The sequence below is a fragment of the Microcebus murinus genome, chromosome 20 (assembly GCF_040939455.1).
Source record: "Microcebus murinus isolate Inina chromosome 20, M.murinus_Inina_mat1.0, whole genome shotgun sequence".
Taxonomy (NCBI): Eukaryota; Metazoa; Chordata; class Mammalia; order Primates; family Cheirogaleidae; genus Microcebus; species Microcebus murinus.
The window spans coordinates 24,737,168-24,756,397 of NC_134123.1; the positions used below are offsets into that span (position 1 = coordinate 24,737,168).

The following is a 19,230-nucleotide window of genomic DNA, read 5'->3' on the forward strand; positions in this document are numbered from 1 at the left end:
AATTTCTTTCTATTTATAGTAGAGACGGGGTCTCGCTCTTGCTCAGGCTGGTTTCGAACTCCTGACCTCGAGCAATCCGCCCGCCTCGGCCTCCCAGAGAGCTAGGATTACAGGCGTGAGCCACCGCACCGGCCTTCTTTTTTTTTTTTTTTTTTTTTTTGAGAGAGTCTCACTCTGTTGCCCGGGCTAGAGTGCCGTGGCGTCACAGCAACCTCCAACTCCTGGGCTCAAGCAATCCTACTGCCTCAGCCTCCTGAGTAGCTGGGACTACAGGCATGTGCCACCATGCCCGGCTAATTTTTTCTATATATTTTTAGTTGGCTAATTAATTTATTTCTACTTTTAGTAGAGACGGGGTCTTGCTCTTGCTCACGCTGATCTCAAACTCTTGACCTTGAACAATACTCCTGTCTCAGCCTCCCAGAGTGCTAGGATTACAGGCATGAGCCACCGAGCCCAGCCTATAAAACTTTTCTTTGAAATAAATAATCTACGTCTCTCTCAGATGTCTAAGAAAATGAAAGGGACTATAAAATGCCATTACAAAGTGACTGACTCACTGGATTACAAATCACGTTAAATTGTGAGTCAGATCAAATCCTCTCCATATAATTATGGCCAGTGAAATCTCTGTACTATAAAGCAGGAATCTATAACATTTGGAGGAGAAAAGGGAAAGTATGAAAGCACAAATCTAGAGTTTCTAGCTTTTTGAAGTCTAAGCTTTGTGGATGTTAGCCTTGTGAATCCAAACCTGGATAAAACACTGACCTTCTACAATGACAGCTTCGGGTTCCTCTGCTTGGACAATAGCCTCTCCATCCTCTGCAGAGCTGTCACTGCCAGAATCAGAACTACTAGACACCTCCAAGTCTTCAGGCATGGAATTACTAGTCTCAGAATCATAAGAGGTAGCTGGCATGTGAACCTGGGTTCGGCTCACCTGAAAGTAAGCAGCCAGTGGTGCTCTCAACCTATGTATGAAGACAAAAGAATCACAGTACAATGAACCGTCAATATAAGAAAATCCACAGTGATCTGAGTAAATCCTATCATTTCAACCCATTTCCAGGCCATTAAATGCTACCTTTGAAAATTGAACAAGAATAACAGATTAAGCAGAGGCTGGCCTCCTGAATATTATCTTTTACCACTCAATCATTGCTACACTAGCCTGCAGTGGAGCTTGATCCTTCTGCTAAGTTAATTCTCTTTTACTGGCCTTTGGCCATGCATTAACATATATATATATATTTTTTTTTAACTTCACTATGATTCAGCAGTAATGGCCATGTGTCAATATTTTTAAAGGACATGACTCAGCAATTTGTCTGCTGGTATTAGAGAACTGAAAAGGGAGAGTGGGTAAGAAGACAAAGGGCCTTATTGCTCAAAATGGCCTCATGGGATTCTGCTACTGCAACTACTCAGACCAATGTCTTTTGGAGTATAGTATGAAGTCTGGCTTCATTCATCATTTCTTCACCTCTTATTTTAGGACAATATTTTTCTTTTAACATTTAGTGTTGTTTTAAGATAAAAATATAGTATATCAAGAGCTGGGACCAAACTTAACTCCAAATTCATTCTAGCTGACTGAGTTTTAACCATAACCACTACTATACCTGAGTTTCCTTCATTCCTGGGATAACAAACCCTACTTATGTCATAACAGTTTGAGGGCTGATCTGAATGCAGTCGTCTTTACAACTAATTGATCACAAGCAATTATAGATTCTTTTGTTCCTTCTCCACTCCCACTGCTTCACTTGATTAGCCTTAAAAATTAAAAACAAAAGCAATGAAATTCTATATTAAAAACCAAAAGGGGCCGGGCGCGGTGGCTCACGCCTGTAATCCTAGCTCTCTGGGAGGCCGAGGCGGGCGGATTGCTCGAGGTCAGGAGTTCGAAACCAGCCTGAGCAAGAGCGAGACCCCGTCTCTACTATAAATAGAAAGAAATTAATTGGCCAACTAATATATATACAAAAAATTAGCTGGGCATGGTGGCGAATGCCTGTAGTCCCAGCTACTTGGGAGGCTGAGGCAGGAGGATTGCTTGAGCCAGGAGTTTGAGGTTGCTGTGAGCTAGGCTGACGCCATGGCACTCACTCTAGCCTGGGCAATAAAGCGAGACTCTGTCTCAAAAAAAAAAAAAAAAAAAAAAAAAACCAAAAGGGTATTACAAACTTCAAAACACATTACATAGCTATTAATATTAATTACTACGTATTATTGATAGGTGACCTACTTTAAGTTTTAATAACTGTAATTATGACATTAAGATATAGATTACTACCCAAAAACATTGTTGGAGACTGCTCCCACAGAAAAATTTTGATTTCTAACAGTTTGGCTTTAACTTATTCACAAATGACAGCTTTCTATTTAAAAAAAAAAAAAAAGGATGACTGAATAACAAAAGAAACATTACTTGGCATCCAATTCAATAGAACAGTCACCCTTGCAAAAAAAAGAAATGTGAATGAGCTTGTGAAGGAAAAATATAATCTCAGGACTCTGCAAACTCATTATGCCAAAGGGAGAACTAAGCCTAGGAATTGAAACATTCAGCACTGACATCCTTTTTGCAAAGGAATAGCTATGATTTCACACCACTGTGTTGTAACTTTATGCACAAGCCAGATTCCCAACTCTCTGGATGGCTGTCCTCACAGATTGCTTACAGGGAAATTCCTAGTCAGTCCCTAAACCTTTCAGGATATACAGCCCCCTATAAAAAGAAGCTCATGCCAATTATAACTTTAGGACTGCAACCTAAATAAATCATTCACACTGACAATGTCAACAACAAGCTTATCTCCACACAGGCAGAACAAGGACAAAATAAGATCACTCCTCTGCCTACCCAGAGGCACCTACATAATTGACCTTTTCCTCTACTCCCTTTTTTGAAAGTTCACCTTATCTTATGTAAAATGTAGATTTACTGAGCACTAAATTAGAGCCTCACAAGAATGTAACCATTTGCTTCACTGCCTACCCCCACTCTTCTTATTTTTTCTGTATGCCTTCTCTCCTTAAATACTGAGTTCCCAAATCCCTCTTCAGAAAGCACAGGTCACAGATGCTTCTGTGGTTTGTGCTTTTCCCAAGGGCATCCTCAAACTTTGGTTTAATAAACCTCAACTGATTATCACTCTTCTTTCACTCACCTGTTATTTGAGTTATCAAACTGAAATGAGAAATAGCAATCAGGTTGTTTTTCTTTTTTGAAATTCAGACATAATTCACGCATCTTAAAATTCACTATTTACAAGCAAATGGTTTTTAGCATAATCACTATGTTTCCAAAATATTTTTTTCCTTCTTCTTTTTTTTTTTTTTAAAGAGACAGGCTCTCACTCTGTCACTCAGGCTGGAGTGCAATGGCATGATCAAAGCTTACTGCAGGCTCCAACTCCTGGGCTCAAACGATCTTCCCACCTCAGCCTCTGTGCGTGCCACCACACTCAGCTAATTTTTCTTATTTTTTTGTAGAGAAGGGGTCTTGCTACAATGGCCAGGCTAATCTTGTACTTCGCCTCAAGTGATCCCCTCCTGCCTCAGCCTTCCAAGTGCTGGGATTATAGGCATGAGCCTCAGTGCCCAGACGAAAACATATTAAACACACCTAAAAGGAACCCTGTACCCACAAGCAGTCATTTCCCCTCCTCCCATGCCCTGGTGACCATTAACATTCTTTTTTTCTCTATGGATTTGTCTACTCTGGACATTTAATATGAACTGAATGATACAATATGTGGCCTCTCATGTCTACTTTCACAACTTGATGATAAATATTAATACAAGATCATGTCACCTACAAATAGCTATAGCTTCATTTCTTCCTTTTCAATCTGAATGCCTTTTATTTTTCTTCCTAACTGTCCTGGCTAGAACCTCCAATACAATGTTGAATAGAACTGGCAAAAACAGACATCTCTGTCTTGTTTCTCATATTAGACTAAAACTTTCAGTCTTTGACTATTTATTATGATGTCAGGTGCAGGTTTCTTATTGGTGCCCTTCCATTTCCTAGTTTGAGTGGTTTTTTTGTTATTGTTTTTTACCATAGAAGGGTTTTTACCATAGAATGTTTTTTGACAAAAGCATTTTGTCAAATGCTTTTTTTGCATCTGTTAAGATGGTCATGTTTTCCCCCCCTTTATCATAACAATATGGTATATTTCATCAAATGTTTAAACAACCTTGCTTTTGTAAGACAAATCTTATTTTGTTATGGTATATAATCTGTTTTGATATGTGGCTGGATTTGGTCTGTTAGTATTTTGTTTTATGGTTTTGGTATCAGGGTAATATTGGCACCAGATTCAGTTAGGAAATGTTCCCTCCTCAAAAAAAAAAAAAAAAAAAAAGTTCTCCCCAAAAGTGAAAGACTTTTGGGGAGAGTTTATCCAGTATTAGTGTTACTAACTCCTTAAATGTTTTGTATAATTCCTAAGGGAAGCCATCTGATCCTGGGCTCTTCTTTGTGGGAAGTGTTTTTGTTTGTTTGTTTTTGAGACAGAGTCTCACACTGTTGCCCAGGCTAGAGTGCTGTGGCATCAGCCTGGCTCACAGCAACCTCAAACTCCTGGGCTCAGGTGATCCTCCTGTCTCAGCCTCCCAAGTAGCTGGGACTACAGGTGCGTACCACAACGCCTGGCTGACTTTTCTATTTTTAGTAGAGACGGGGTCTCACTCTTACTCAGGTTGGTCTCAAACTCCTGAGCTCAAGCAATCCTTCCACCTTGGTCTCCCAGAGTGCTAGGATTACAGGCATGAGCCACCGTACCTGGCCTGTTAATTTTCTTGATCTTTTAGAAGAATGAACTTTAGGGTTTTTCCCCTCATTTTTCTATTCTCTATTTCATTTATTTCTACTCTAATCTTATTTCCTTTTACCTGCTTTGGGTTTTGTTTGCTATTCTTTTGATTATTTAGGACTTGTTCAATTTCCACATATTTGTGAACTCTCCCAAAATTGTTACTGATAACTAATTTTATTCTATTGTGGTCAGAGAACATATTTCACTCCTTTTAAATTTACTGACGCTTGTTTTACAGCCAGATATATGACCTATCCTAGATAATGTTCTATGTGCACTGGAGAACATTCAGCTGTTGTTTAGTGGAATGTTCTACAGATGTTTACTAGAACTAATCAATTTTATACTGTTGTTCAAGTATTCTAGGTCTTTTTTGATTGTGTCTAATTGTTCCACCTATTATTGACAATGAAGTACTGATGTCCCCTACTATTACTGATGAATTGTCTATTTCTTTTATTCTGTGAATTTTTCTTTTTTTTTTTTTTTTATTTTATTTTTTATATTTACCTCCCCCTCCCACCGCTCCCTCTGGGAGAGGCGGGGCGGGGGCTATTCTGTGAATTTTTCCTCCACGTATTTAGGGGCTCTGTTGTTAGATGCACATAGGTTTGTAATTGTTAAATTTTCTAGACAAATTGCTATTTTGACCATAAAATGGTCTTCTTTGACTCTTAGAACAATTTCTGTCCTAAAGTCTATTCTGTCTGATATTAGTATAGCAACCTCAGTTATCTTTTGGTTATTATATACAGACTATATATTATTCCACCCTTTCACTTTCAACCTATTATAATAACATTTGTGAATATAAAGAGTATGTCTTATAGACAGCATATAGTTGGATCAAAAAATTCATGCTGTTGATCTATGCCCTTGGATCAATGGTCAATCCATTTGTATTTAATGTAATTACTGATAAGAATTTATGTCTGCCGTTTTACTATTTGTCTTCTGTATGTCTTATGCCTTTTTTGTTCCTCAATTCTACCATTACTGCCTTTTTTTTTTAATTTTTTTTTTTATTTTGGCATATTATGGGTTTTGTTTTTTTTTTAATTTTTTTTTTAATTTTCATTACTGCCTTTTTTGTGTTAAATGTTTTCTAGTGTGCCATTTTAGTTCTCTTGTCATTTCTTTTACCACATATTTTTAAATTATATTCTTAGTGGTTATCCTTGGGATTACAATTAACACCTAAATCTACAACAATCTAGTTCAGATTAATCCAATTTATTTCAATAGTACACAGACATACCTCATTTTAGTGTACTCTGTAGATATTGCAGTCTATGCAAATTGAAGGTCAGCAACCCTATGCCTAGCAAGTCTATCAGCACCATTTTCCCAACAGCATGTATTCACTTTGTGTCCCCATGACACATTTTGGTGATCCTTGCAATATTTCAAATATTTACATTATTATTAGATCTGTTATGGTGATCTGTGATTAGTGATCTTTGACATTACTACTGTAATTGTTTGGGGACACTATGAACCATGCCCATATAAGACAGCAAACTTAATCAATAAATGTGTGTGTCAACTGCTCCACCAACTGGCCATTGCCCCATCTCTCCCTCTCTCCTCGGGCCTCCCTATAGCGAGACAAAACAATATTGAAATTTGGCCAATTAATAACTCTACAATGGTCTTTAAGTGTTTAAGTGAAAGGAAAAGTCACATGTCTGTCACTTTAAATCAAAAACTAGAAATGATTAAGGGTAGTGAGAAAGGCATGTCAAAAGCTGAGACAGGCCAAAAGCTAGGCCTCTTACACCAAATAGCCAACTTGTAAATGCAAGGAAAAAGTCCTTGAAGGAAATTAAAAGTGTTATTCCAGTGAACACATTAATGATAAAGTGAAACAGCCTTATTGCTGATATGGAGACAGTTTTAGTGGTCCGGACCGACGATCAAACCAGCCACAACATACCCTGATGAAGGTGGCTAAATAGATTTTCAATGTAGATAAAAGAATCCTTCTATTGGAAGAAGATGCCATCCAGGACTTTCACAGCTCAAGAGAAGTCAATACCTGGCTTTAAGGCTTCAAAGGACAGGCTAACTTCTTGTTAGGGCTTAATGCAGCTGGTGACTTTGAGTAAAAGCCAGTGCTCATTTATCATTCTGAAATCCTACGGTCCTTGAGAACTACGCTAAATATATTCTGCTTGTGTTCTGTAAGTGCAACCACAAAGCCTGAATGTCAGTACATCTGTTTACAGCATTGTTTACTGAATATTTTAAGCCCACTGTTAAGACTGACTGCTCAGAAAAAAGATTCCTTTCAAAATATTACTGCTCAGTGAAAATGCACCTGGTCACCCAACAGCTCTGATGAAGACTTAGGAGATTAATGGTGTTTCCATGCCTGCTAACACAACATCTACTCTGCAGCCCAGTGTGTCAAGGGGTAATTTCAACTTTCAAGTCTTGCTATAGCTGCCATAGTGATTCCTCCGATTGGTCTGGGCAAAGTGAATTTAAAACCTTCTGGAAAGGATTCACTTTTTTTTTTAAGACAGAGTCTACCTCTGTCTCCAGTGGTGTCATCATACCTCACTGCAACCTCAAAGTCCTGGGTTCAAGTGATCCTCCTGCCTTAGGCTCCCACATAGCTCAGGCGGCTAATTTTTCTTTTCTTTTTGAGACAGAGTCTCACTCTGTTGCCCAGGCTAGAGTGCCATGGCATCAGTCTAGCTCACAGCAACCTCATAGGCCTGGGCTCAAGCAATCCTTCTGCCTCAGCCTCCGGAGTAGCTAGGCCTACAGGCATGGGCCACCAAGCCTGGCTAATTTTTTCTATATATTTAATTGTCCAGCTAATTTCTTTCTATTTTTAGTAGAGACGGGGTCTCCCTCTTGCTCAGGCTATGAACTCCTGACCTTTAGTGATCCTCCTGCCTTGGCCTCCCAGAGTGCTAGGATTACAGGCATGACACACTGCACCCGGCCTTAATATCATCTTAATATTTTCATAGTGTTAGAAAACAAATGGATCAAGTGAAGCTTCTCCCATCTGCCTGGGTAGAAACTAAGTCAGATCCAGGCTCTAATACCAGCTTTAACTGCTCTGTGCAGTAGCCATGAGACCCTACACAAAGCCCTCTCTCAGGGTCCAAGTTTCCTTCACATAAAATACAGAGGTTGAATTAAATCTCTAAACATTGTAGAAACAGAAGGCCAAATGTGAAATGAGGTATTTTAAATAAACCAGGAAAAAGTTAAAAAATGGACAGGGCATAGATAATGGCTATTCTTCAATAATATCTCTGTGAAGACTTGACATCTAAGTCCTTTAAGAGGCAAGTTCAAACCAAAGACTGTGAAAGAAAATTATTTTCAACTCTACAACACACTCTCAGGTGGAGGGCTGGAACGTTTCCTAATTACTTAGCTAAGATGTAAATTAATTTATATTCCACTTTTCATGAGGCTTCTCTAAATCCAGCCTGCCCATTTAATTGCACCTCTAAGTGGAGTGCCAGTGAACAATGAATCTTGGTTGAGTGGAGAGGACTTGCAAGTTAAGAAATATTTCTTGGAGGACAAGACACAAAAGATCTGAAAAAGGACCAACCTTGGCTGGGTGCGGTGGCTCATGCCTATAATCCCAGCATTTTGTGAGGCCAATGTGGGAGGATCACTTGAGGCCAGGAGTTTGAGACCAGCCTTGGAAACATAGCAAGACCCTGCCTCTAAAAAAAAAAAAAAAAAAAAAAAAATTGCAGAATATTGTGGCACATGCTTGTTATCCCAACTACTTGGGAGGATCACTTAAATCCAGGAGTAAGAGGCTGCAGCAAGCTATGATCATGTCATTGCACCCCAGCCTGGGTGACAGAACAAGACATCATCCCTTAAAAAAAGAAAAAGAGAGAAAAGCCAACCTCTATAGAAACCATTGCCAACAAACTACCACCTAGTTTTCAAAGCACATCAGTATAACTGATCCCCTCAGTTACTTTATAAAGTAAGGCAAGCACTTTTATTTCCATCTGATTTATAAGGAAACAAGGATTTAGCAAAGTTATCTGACTTGCCAAAAGTCATACTGCCAGTCCTTGGCAGCACTCAGAACAGAGCCTGAGTTTCATCATTCCTAGTATGGCACTAAATCACATGACTTATACATATAGTTACCTTGCATTGTCTGTTCTCTGAGACCCTCCAACTCTTGCTCTCTGTGAGGCAGACCCCCTCCTCCTCCTCCTCCTCGGTCTCACTGGCCCCACACTTTGGTCTGAACGTTGAGGTCTCAGGAATTCCAGCATGCCATGAAGTCTCTGCAGCCCACTGATGAAGCTGTTCATTGAGTCCACTGAATGTGCTCGGATGGGCTGGGTAGCACCAGATTCCTGCCTTTGCTCCTCTGAAGCTCCTGGATTGATGTTCTCTACACGCTCTTCACCGGAGAGCACCTCTTCCACTGTCAGGTCAATGGACACCTGTGGAGCAGGCTGGAGCAGCAGTGGTCCCCCTTGGCTGTTGACCAGTTCAGCAGGGGCAGCTTGATGCAGGACTGGCCTTCCTTGGCTGCTGACCACTTCAGCAGGGACAGGCTGGAGCGGAGGCAGGACGCCCTGGCTGCTGGCCACTTCAGCAGGCACTGGCTGTTCTGTAGCATGATGGTCTAACTCCACCTGAAGCTCATATTGCATTGTTTCATGAGCCATCACTGGAGAAACAGTTTTTGTAAAAAGTTATTAGTGAAATAGATGCTATATAGCTGATATGAGCATATGTAGTCTTTCTGAATTTGTTTGAGATCCTTGTTAGCAAAAATGAGAACCTCAAAGAGAAGACTTTAGTTACTTAAATCAGAAGTGTTTGGTAATTGACTTTTTTCTCCATAACAAACACCTATAAGCAGTTTCTTTTCTTAGTCTTACGAACCTGTGTATATAAGCAGTTTTCTAGTTTGTCCTTTGAAAACATTAAGTCCTGTAATCATAGTACTATCTTCCAAAATATAAAGATCTATAAAACAAGGGGATTGAACTATTAGGTCTGAAAGTAATCTCCCAGACAACTTGCAATTCTTTGTCTCAGCCTGAATATGGACATTTACCAAAATAAAATACCTATAATGCTATATCTAATTTTAGCAGGCAATATTCATCTTTATCAGCATCAAAAGTTACAAAGCTTAAGCACAAAAAGGACATTTTTTACACGTGCAAAATTAACTTAGTTACTAACTCAAAATATTACAGAAATTTATCTAATCTCTCCAAGTCTCCAAAAAGGCTGAACAAATTTTACCCTATCCCTTTCATTATTTTTGTTTCCCCATCTCCAAATTCCATTATGTTAGTCCATCCAACAAATATTTAATAAGCACTTAGATGTCCTTTTCATTTTTTGTTTCAAACTTTAATTCCATTACTTCAGTTTGAAAACCACTACCTAGTTTCCAAAGCACATCAGTGTAACTCAGCCCCTTATTACTTTTTGAAGTAAGGTAAGCACTTGTCTTTGCATCCGACTCATGAGGAAATGGGAATTCAGTACCTGTTAAGCACCTGTTATGCAGTCAGACACCTCAGAGGCACAGACAGACAAGACGCTGTATAGGGTTTATATTGTAGCAAGTGGGATAAGTCAATAAACAAATGAGAAAATTATAGATTGTGACATACAGTTTTGGGAGAGAAGGGGTACCACTTAAGACAATTTTTTTTTTTTAGGAGGCCTCTCAGAGTAAAAGCTGAGCTGAGGCGAGAAAGATTAAAACAAGCCAGCCATATGATAAGCCAAGAAGGGTATCAGAAGGAAATCAATGTGTAGGTCCCTAGCAAGCATGGGTTTGGTTCATGGGCAGGATACTCTCATTAGAGGTCTCATGAGCCTTGGTAAGGAGTTTCTTCTGTGTTAGGAATGGACTGCAGGGGAGCAAGAGTACAAGCTAGGCGCAGTTTGGAAGCTATCACAGGAGTCCAGACTAGTGGTCAAGAGTAGTAGCAGTGGAGATGGAAGGAGTAGATGGCTTTAAGAATCCTCAGAATAGGCCGGGTACGGAGGCCCACGCCTGTACTGCTAGCACTCTGGGAGGCCGAGATGGTAGATCATTCGAGGTTAGGAGTTCAAGACCAGCCTGAGCAAGAGCGAGACTCCGTCTCTACTAAAAATAGAAAGAAATTAGCTGGCCAACTAAAAATTTATAGAAAACATTAGCCGGGCATGGTGGCACATGCCTGTAGTCCCAGCTACTCAGGAGGCGGAGGCAGGAGGATTGCTCCAGCCCAGGAGTTTGAGGTTGCTGTGAGCTAGGCTGATGCCATAGCACTCTAACCCAGGCAACAGAGTAAGACTCTGTCTTAAAAACAAACAAACAAAAAAAGAATCCTCAGAATAGTCATGATTCTTAAAATAACAGTACCAGACTAAACCACCTACGAAGAGACAGAATGATAGAAGTGGGCCAAAGACTCAAACCAGAGGCACTTACATTAATAGGACAACAGTTACAGTAAGAGAAGCCAGTAAACAAAGACTGTGGAGGTAGAAGGAAAACACTGGGGAGCGTGGTGTCTTGGAAGAATGTTTCAAGGAAGGAATGGTTAAAAGTGTAAGAAAGAATGGCCACTAGAGTTAGCAATGTGGGGATGAAAGATGACCTAAAAAGAGCAGTTTCCCTAAAGTGGTGGGGTCAGAGGCCAGACTGGAGGGGGCTGAATAGTTTGGTAACATGGTACATGAAGCACATTTATCTTTTTCTCTCCAATCATTCCTGAAACCCCATGGACGACAAAACAACAACAACAACAACAAAGCCTAAAAAGAGGATAAATACACAAGGACAAGCAAATGCAAACAGAATATGAGAAACACAAACCAGTTTCTTCAGACCATAAAGGGGGCTGCTAACTACTTAGTGAAATATAAAACTCAAGTACCTGCAAAGAGTGCGGTGGCTCACACCTGTAATCCTAGCACTCTGGGAGGCCAAGGTGGGAGGATGACTTGAGCTCAGGAGTCCAAGTCCAGCCTGAGCAAGAGAGAGAACCCATTTCTACTAAAATAGAAAAATTAGCCTGGCGTGGTGGTGCATGTCTATAGTCCCAGCTACTCGACAGGCTGAGGCAAAAGGATCACCTGAGCACAGGAGTTTGTGGTTGTAGTGAGCTACAATGACGCCACTACACTCTGCTCTACCCAGGGTGACAGAGACTCCATCTAAAAAAAAAAAAAAGAGTGGCAGGGAGGCGTGCTATTGAGAAGCAAGCTGTCCTTGTTTGTACAGTAGTTATAATAAGAAAAGATAAAAAATATAATAAATAAAAGAATACCATGTCTTGGTTTTTGTAATCATGTTAAGCAGAGTACACACAGGAAGAAAAGTAACTGCACTGAAATAAAGACTGAGGTGGACCTCTTTCTTAATACCCAGTGTTCTTTGTCTTAAGATTTGGTGCAATACATTTTAAGACAGACCTAACAGATTGAATTTCTGACAAATGAAAGTTGAAAACTAAATGACTGTTAATAATAAATAAAAAAAGTAAAAAATTACGAATAAATAAATCAGGGAAAAAAAAGAGAGAGACAGAGAAGCAAGCTGATTTCCACTATTAGGAGTGTAGAAACCAGGCACCACGAAAGGCAATATTGAAAGATGGAGGTGAGAGGAGGAGGGTTGGTTAAAAGCCTATGAAGTAATTAGCCTGTCTCCTACTCAAACAAGTATCAGCAAGCCAAAACAAAGAAAACAAACAAAAAGGACAAGTGCGGTAGCTCACGCCTGTAATCCTAGCACTCTGGGAGGCTAAGGCGGGTGGATTGCTCAAGGTCAGGAGTTCGAAATCAGCCTGAGCAAAAGCAAGACCCCGTCTCTACTAAAAATAGAAAGAAATTAATTGGTCAACTAAAAATATATAGAAAAAACTAGCCGGGCATGGTGGCGCATGCTTATAGTCGCAGCTACTCGGGAGGCTGAGGCAGTAAGGATCTCTTGAGCCCAGGAGTTTGAGGCTGCTGTGAGCTGGGCTGACTCAAGCCTAGGCAACAAAGTGAGACTCTGTCTCAAAAAATAAATAAAAAAACAAACAAATGAACAAAACTTTCTTCCTCCTGTGCTGGAAAGAACTGGAGGTTTGAACCACAGTCCTAGGACCATGATGGAGAGTGGCATAGTAGTGAAAATAAGTGATTAAGTGAAGGTCTACAAACTGAACAATGTAAGACACTCCCAACCCTTCTCCCCAGCTACTTTCCCCTGCATAAATCCAGGATACAATATTCTGGTTAATATATACTCCCCATTCTCGGGGGGGGGGGGGGGGGGGGGGACAAAACAGCCCAAGAAATAAAGATCTTTACAGACTGATAGCTGTGAACCCCTCCTAAAGAAAATGGATGCGGCCGGGCGGGGTGGCTCACGCCTGTAATCCCAGCACTCTGGGAGGCCGAGGCGGGTGGTTTGCTCGAGGTCAGGAGTTCGAAACCACTCTGAGCAAGAGCGAGATCCCGTCTCTACTATAAATAGAAAGAAATTAATTGGCCAACTAATATATAGAAAAAATTAGCTGGCCATGGTGGCACATGCCTGTAGTCCCAGCTACTCGGGAGGCTGAGGCAGGAGTATTGCTAGAGCCCAGGAGTTTGAGGTTGCTGTGAGCTAGGCTGACGCCACGGCACTCACTCTAGCCTGGGCAGCAAAGTGACTCTGTCTAAAAAAAAAAAAAAAGAAAGAAAATGGAGGGGTCTCTGTACACATACCTAACAGTAAAGCCTACCAGTTAGTAAGGCTCAGCTGCTCATACAGAGCTTCCAATCAGCTTTCCAGAGGTGTCTCCTTAAAAATGAACACATAACCCAGGCGCAGTGGCTCAGGCCTGTAATCCTAGCACTTTGGGAAGCCAGGAGCCAAACTCCTGGGCTCACTTCACTTGAGCCCAGGAGTTTGAGGCTGCAGTGAGCTATGACATCACTGCACTCTAGTGTAGGCAACAGAGTGACACCTTGTCTCAAAACAAAAACAGAAACAGAGCCAGGCGCTGTGGCTCACGCCTATAATCCTAGCACTCTGGGAGGCCAAGGCGGGCAGATCGCTCAAGGTCAGGAGTTCGAAACCAGCCTGAGCGAGACCCCGTCTCTACTAAAAAAAGAAAGAAATTAATCGACCAACTAAAAATATATATACACAAAAATATTAGCCGGGCATGGTGGCACATGCCTGTAGTCCCAGCTACTTGGGAGGCTGAGGCAGCAGGATTGCTTGAGCCCAGGAGTTTGAGGTTGCTGCGAGCTAGGCTGACACCAGGATACTCACTCTAGCCTGGGCAACAAAGTGAGACTCTGTCTCAAAAAAAAAACTTCTAACAGTAAATTATCTTAAAAATCATATTAAATAGAAAAAAGCAGGTTGCAGACAAATTCACTATGATTTCATTTTCAGAACACTTAAAAACATGCTACTTATCTAGCTGGACTTACATATGGTAGCATAAAACATACCTGGGCATGATCAGCACCAAATTCAGGAGAGGGGGCAAGGGGGTATAATTTTTTTATATACAAGTATATAATATATATATATACACACGACTATATAATTTTACAGCTATATAATTTCTTTCTTCTTAAAAAGACTGAAAACAATTATATCAAAGGTCAAGACTTTAGACCTGAGTAGTGGGTTGGTGGCCAAGTCTCCCTTTACTATCCACTGTACTTTTCAGCATGATTAAATACTAAAAAACAAAATTTCCTCCCATCCTATGCCTAGAGAGCAACCAGTTCTAATTAGAGCAGGAAAGGAGAGAGCAGAATCTAAACCAGATTCATCATGGTATCCTTAGTACCAATTTCATAACAGGTACTAAATACCTATTGAATGTATCCTCTATACATCTCAAAAACAACAAAGTAAAAACATAGCAGGTGCTATATACCATATATTTCTTTAAAACTTCTGTAGGATTTGAGCTCTACAGAAGAACCTAGCAATTATAAAGTACTATCCAAGAAAGGAAGTACACTAGTAAGCCTAATAAATTCTTAACTACGCCTCTAAAACAATGTTAAAGCTTTTAATGTTTCTAAGGTACAAAATCAGCCTCCCAAGAATTGTCTGAGAACGTAAGGTCGGAAGCTACTTCTAGGTGTACCCCAGAGACATTAAGCAAATCAGCCTTCCCGAAAACAAAGAGTAGGAATGGACCACAATGAGCAAAATATAGGGAGCCACTACTAAAATGCGGCTATTTAAATTTAAATTAGATAAAATTAAAAAGTAAGTTCCTCACTCGCACCGGTCACATTTCAAGCGCACAAAACCCACACGCTGCAGGTGTGATAACCATACTGGACAGGAGAAATACAGAACATTTTCGTCGTCGCAGAAAGTTAGGAAACGGCACTGGAACGAAGGTTCCAGCTGTGTGAGTTAACCCGAGGTGCCTAGAGTAAAAAAGACCGTGGGCTGGTCGTCCTAAGCGACACATATGCTATTTTCTATGAGTGCGGTTGAGTGTCAGCTCCAAATAGTAACCTCCCATTTGTCATCTTACTAAGTTTTGTTACTCAGGTTTCAATCAATGCCCACAACAGGCCGGGACGACACCTCCCCCTCACCCCGCTCCATCATTTACTGTCTGGGGGGACCTTAGAAGCGTTCCCTAAACTTTTTTTTTTTTTTGGAGACAGAGTCTCACTCTGCCGCCCTGGGGAGAGTGCCGTGGCATCAGCCTAACTCACAGCAACCTTAAACTCCTGGGCTCAAGCAATCCTTCTGCCTTAGCCTCCCAAGTAGCTGGGACTACGGGCGTGCGCCACCAAGCCCTGCTAAATTTCTGTTTTTAATAAAGATGGGGTCTCGCTTTTGCTCAGGCTGGGCTCGAAATCCCGAGCTCAAGCAAATCGTCCCGCCTCAGCCTCTCAGAGTGCTAGGATTACTGGCGTGCACCACTGCGCAGGGCCAGTTCCCTAAATTTATTCAATTTATTCACCGGTAAAACAAGGATAATAAAAGCATTTGCATCACAAGAGTTGCTGGGATAAAAATTAAGTTCTCCCGTAAACTTGAAAGGGAAGCAAGTAACCAGCAATGAATGGTGAAAACAATCATTCGCGGGTGAGGAGTTTGAAACTAGGCTGGGGGCGGGGGGTGGCAGGCCAGGAGACCTCCGACTTCTGCCCGTGGCCCGTGCAGGCCCCGCTACGGCAAACCCTGTCCCTTCCATGACAGCCCGGAGTTCCTGCCTTCCCCGCCCCCCACCCTCAAAAGAACGGGGTTCGGGCCATTCACTCCAGACCGTTGGGGCCTCCCCGAGGCCCCGAACCTCGTCATACAGCCGGGTTCCAAGCCCACCTACAGCTCACCTTATGGGGCGTCCCTGGGTCTCGTATCCAGGGATCAAGCCTGAGGAAGTTATCCCACAACTAGAAGCCAAAACACTGAGGAAAAGCAAGCGCCCTCTTCACCTAAAGCCAGCGGGAAGCGGCCCGGCTGACCTGCCGCCAAAATATCGGTAGCTATCTCAGCACAGCTCAGAACGCCCAGGCGCCAACTGCAGCTTCCTGAGGCGCTCGAGCTCCCCGCTAGAGCCACGGACCCGGCCTGCTCCTATTGGACAGCAGCCCCAGAGGGCGGCCAATAGCCTCTTTTCTTCTTCCATTGGTCCCCGCTCACTGAAATAGCGATACTCTCATTGGCTGATCGTACGTAAACTGACTGGGCGGGACCACGTGCAAGGAAGCCTCGTACCATTGGTAGAAATCAATGCCCATTACCTTGAACCCAGCCCCCGAAGAGCAGAGCGGATGAAGATTTTTAGCGCTCTTTATTTGAACTTTCTGGCGGGAGAAAGTTGCAAGATTTCGCGTACCATTCCAGAATAGAGATGAAAATATCAAAACTGTGTTTCCTGCTGCTTCTCCTTTATGCTTTAGTGAAGGAGCTGTGTTATCCAAAGGCTAGCAACTAATCGAATAATTTGAAAATATTGCCCCCAGAATTCCTGGAAAGAGGTTTGGGACAATCTCGTTCATATATATCTCATGGGGGTTGAAGAGCTCATGCAAAAGAATTTGCCTACACGATCTCTTCAATCTCAAACCACTGCCTTATATCGTTTTCTAGTAAACAATGTCACATCACTTAACAGCAAACATTTTTCAAGCATATCGCTGCAAGACGAATTCTCACTTTTAGGAGGAAGACCTAAAAATAACCTCGATGTGCACAGACTGCACACTGCCGAAATTTTATTAACTCAGCTCCCAATTTTCTGTGAAACTGGGATCAGAGGAGAGCATAAATAATTGAAAGTCAGAGGACCGGGCGTGGTGCCTCATGCCTGTAATCCTAGCACTGGAGCCTGAGGCGGGCCGATCCTTTGAGCTCAGGAGTTCGAGACAAGCCTGAGCAAGAGCAAGACCCCATCTCTATTGAAAAAATAGAAAGAAATTAGCTGGACAACTAAAAATATATAGAAAAATTAGCCGGGCATGGTGGCACATGCCTGTAGTCCCAGCTATTCGGGAGGCTGAGACAGAAGGATCGCTTGAGCCCAGGAGTTTGAGGTTGCTGTGAGCTAGGCTGATGCTCCAGGGCACTCTAGCCCCGGGAACAGAGTGAGATTCCGTCTCAAAAAAAAAAAAGTCAAAAATTATAAACAATTCAAATGTCCATTCAAGAGGTTAATGGACAAATTATATTAAATCCATACATTGGAATGCTTTTCAACATTAAAAATGAATAAATTATGAATATATGCAATTACATGGATGAATCTCAAAACAATTATATACTGAATGAAAGAAGGCAAATCTTTTATATACCATATGATTTTATTTTTATAAAACTTTACAATGCAAGCTAATCTCTAGAGACAGAAAGCAGGTCATCGTCAGGCCATGGTTATTAAAAAAGAAAAGAAAAAAGAAAGCAGGTCACTGATTGCTTAGAGGGAGGAGGAAGAGGAAGAGAATGACTATAAATGGGCCTGAGGAAATTTTGGGGTTGATGGATATGTTCATTATCTTGATTGTGGTTATGGTTTCATGGGTGTATACATATATCAAAACTTACCAAATCACATACTTTAAATAGTTTATGATGTATCAATTATACCTTAAAAAGACGATAAAAAACAGCATTGTAAAGGAGTGAGGAGAAAGATTAATTGGGCATAACAGAACTTTCTGGTGTGATGACAATGTTCATTATCTTCATAAGAATTTGGATTACTCATATGCATGCATTTGTCAAAACTCATCAAATGGTATAAGATTAGTGCTTTTTACAACATGGAAAATTTACCTCTCCACCCCCCTTAAAAAAAACAAAACCATAAGGAAATTGACTCCAGTTAATGGTTTAAATGCTGAAGTGTTCAGGGATGAAGTGTACTGATGTTTGTAATTTTATTTTAAATGTGTAAAAAATTAGGATGAATTAATGGACAGAAAGAGGCATAGATAGATAGGTATGTGATAAAACAAATATAGTAAATTGTTAGTTGTAGAATTTAGGTGGCGGGTATATGGTTGTTCAGAGTACAATTTTAATGACTTTTCTGTGTATTTGAAAATTCTCATAAATAAGTACTGGGAAAAAATTAGGTACAGGGCTCCTGAAAGGCATCCTGCACAAGTGAGAGGGCCTAAAGATTAAGCTTTATTAGTTTCACAGTAAATCCACTTCTTTCTGAGGGTCTGCCAGAGTGTAAAGGCTTCCTCTGCAGGGGAGAATCTTCATTGTAACTTATACAGTAAAAAGAACAAATGATTTTAAAGATGAACATAGTAATAACAATAAAGTCTAGAAAAGAACTGTCAAATGTTCAACCTGTCAATGTATATTCTTCTGCATTTTTTTATTTACCAAAAAAATATGTTTTAGGTTAAAAAAAAGAAATCAAGGATAAGTAAAAGATAAATAGAAATCAACCATCATGTTATTCATCAGAGATGATTAATAGAATATAAGGTCCAAACATATTTTGTTTATTGCTGTCTCCTCAGTGATTAGAACAATACCTAGCACATTTGCTATTGAATAATTTGAGAAGAGTTCTGGAAAAAAAATGCAACCTGTAGAGGTAGGAGTTAGTATATCCTAGGCAAAGGAAACACTATGAGCAAATGTATAAACAATTTAGAACTAATGTGCCACATGCCAGAAACATGTGTTTAAGTCTGGTAGGGATTAAAATCTGGCAGCTCCTATACTAACATATTTTGTTTGTCTTATCAGCATTAAAACAATTGCTGATGAGATGCCAACCTTTAAAACCAGGGAGCTGGGCACAATGGCACACCCGTAATCCTGGCTACTCAGGAGGCTGAGGTGATAGGCAGACTTGAGCCCAGAAGTTGAAGACCAGCTTGGGCAATGTCTCAAGACCCTGTCATAAATGAATAAATGAATGAATGAATGAATGAATGA

At 40.8% G+C, this 19,230-nt stretch overlaps 1 protein-coding gene and 1 non-coding gene across 3 annotated transcripts in view; one reads left to right on the top strand and one right to left on the bottom strand.

Moving 5' to 3' along the window:
* Window positions 1-16,367, bottom strand: part of RFWD3 (ring finger and WD repeat domain 3) — a 40,099-nt gene extending 23,732 nt beyond the window's left edge. For both annotated transcript variants that reach the window (XM_075995795.1, XM_012772480.3), the window contains exons 1-3: window positions 16,161-16,367; window positions 8,979-9,513; window positions 772-974 (exon numbers count right to left, since the gene is read on the bottom strand). In XM_075995795.1, coding sequence (XP_075851910.1) covers window positions 772-974; window positions 8,979-9,511 — 736 coding nt within the window. In that variant the 5' untranslated portion in view covers window positions 9,512-9,513; window positions 16,161-16,367. The remainder of the gene's footprint in view (window positions 1-771; window positions 975-8,978; window positions 9,514-16,160) is intronic.
* Window positions 12,090-12,260, top strand: LOC142863027 (small nucleolar RNA SNORA81). Its single transcript, XR_012913910.1, has one exon. It is a non-coding gene; the product is annotated as a small nucleolar RNA SNORA81 (small nucleolar RNA).
* Window positions 16,368-19,230: the final 2,863 nt, after the last annotated feature.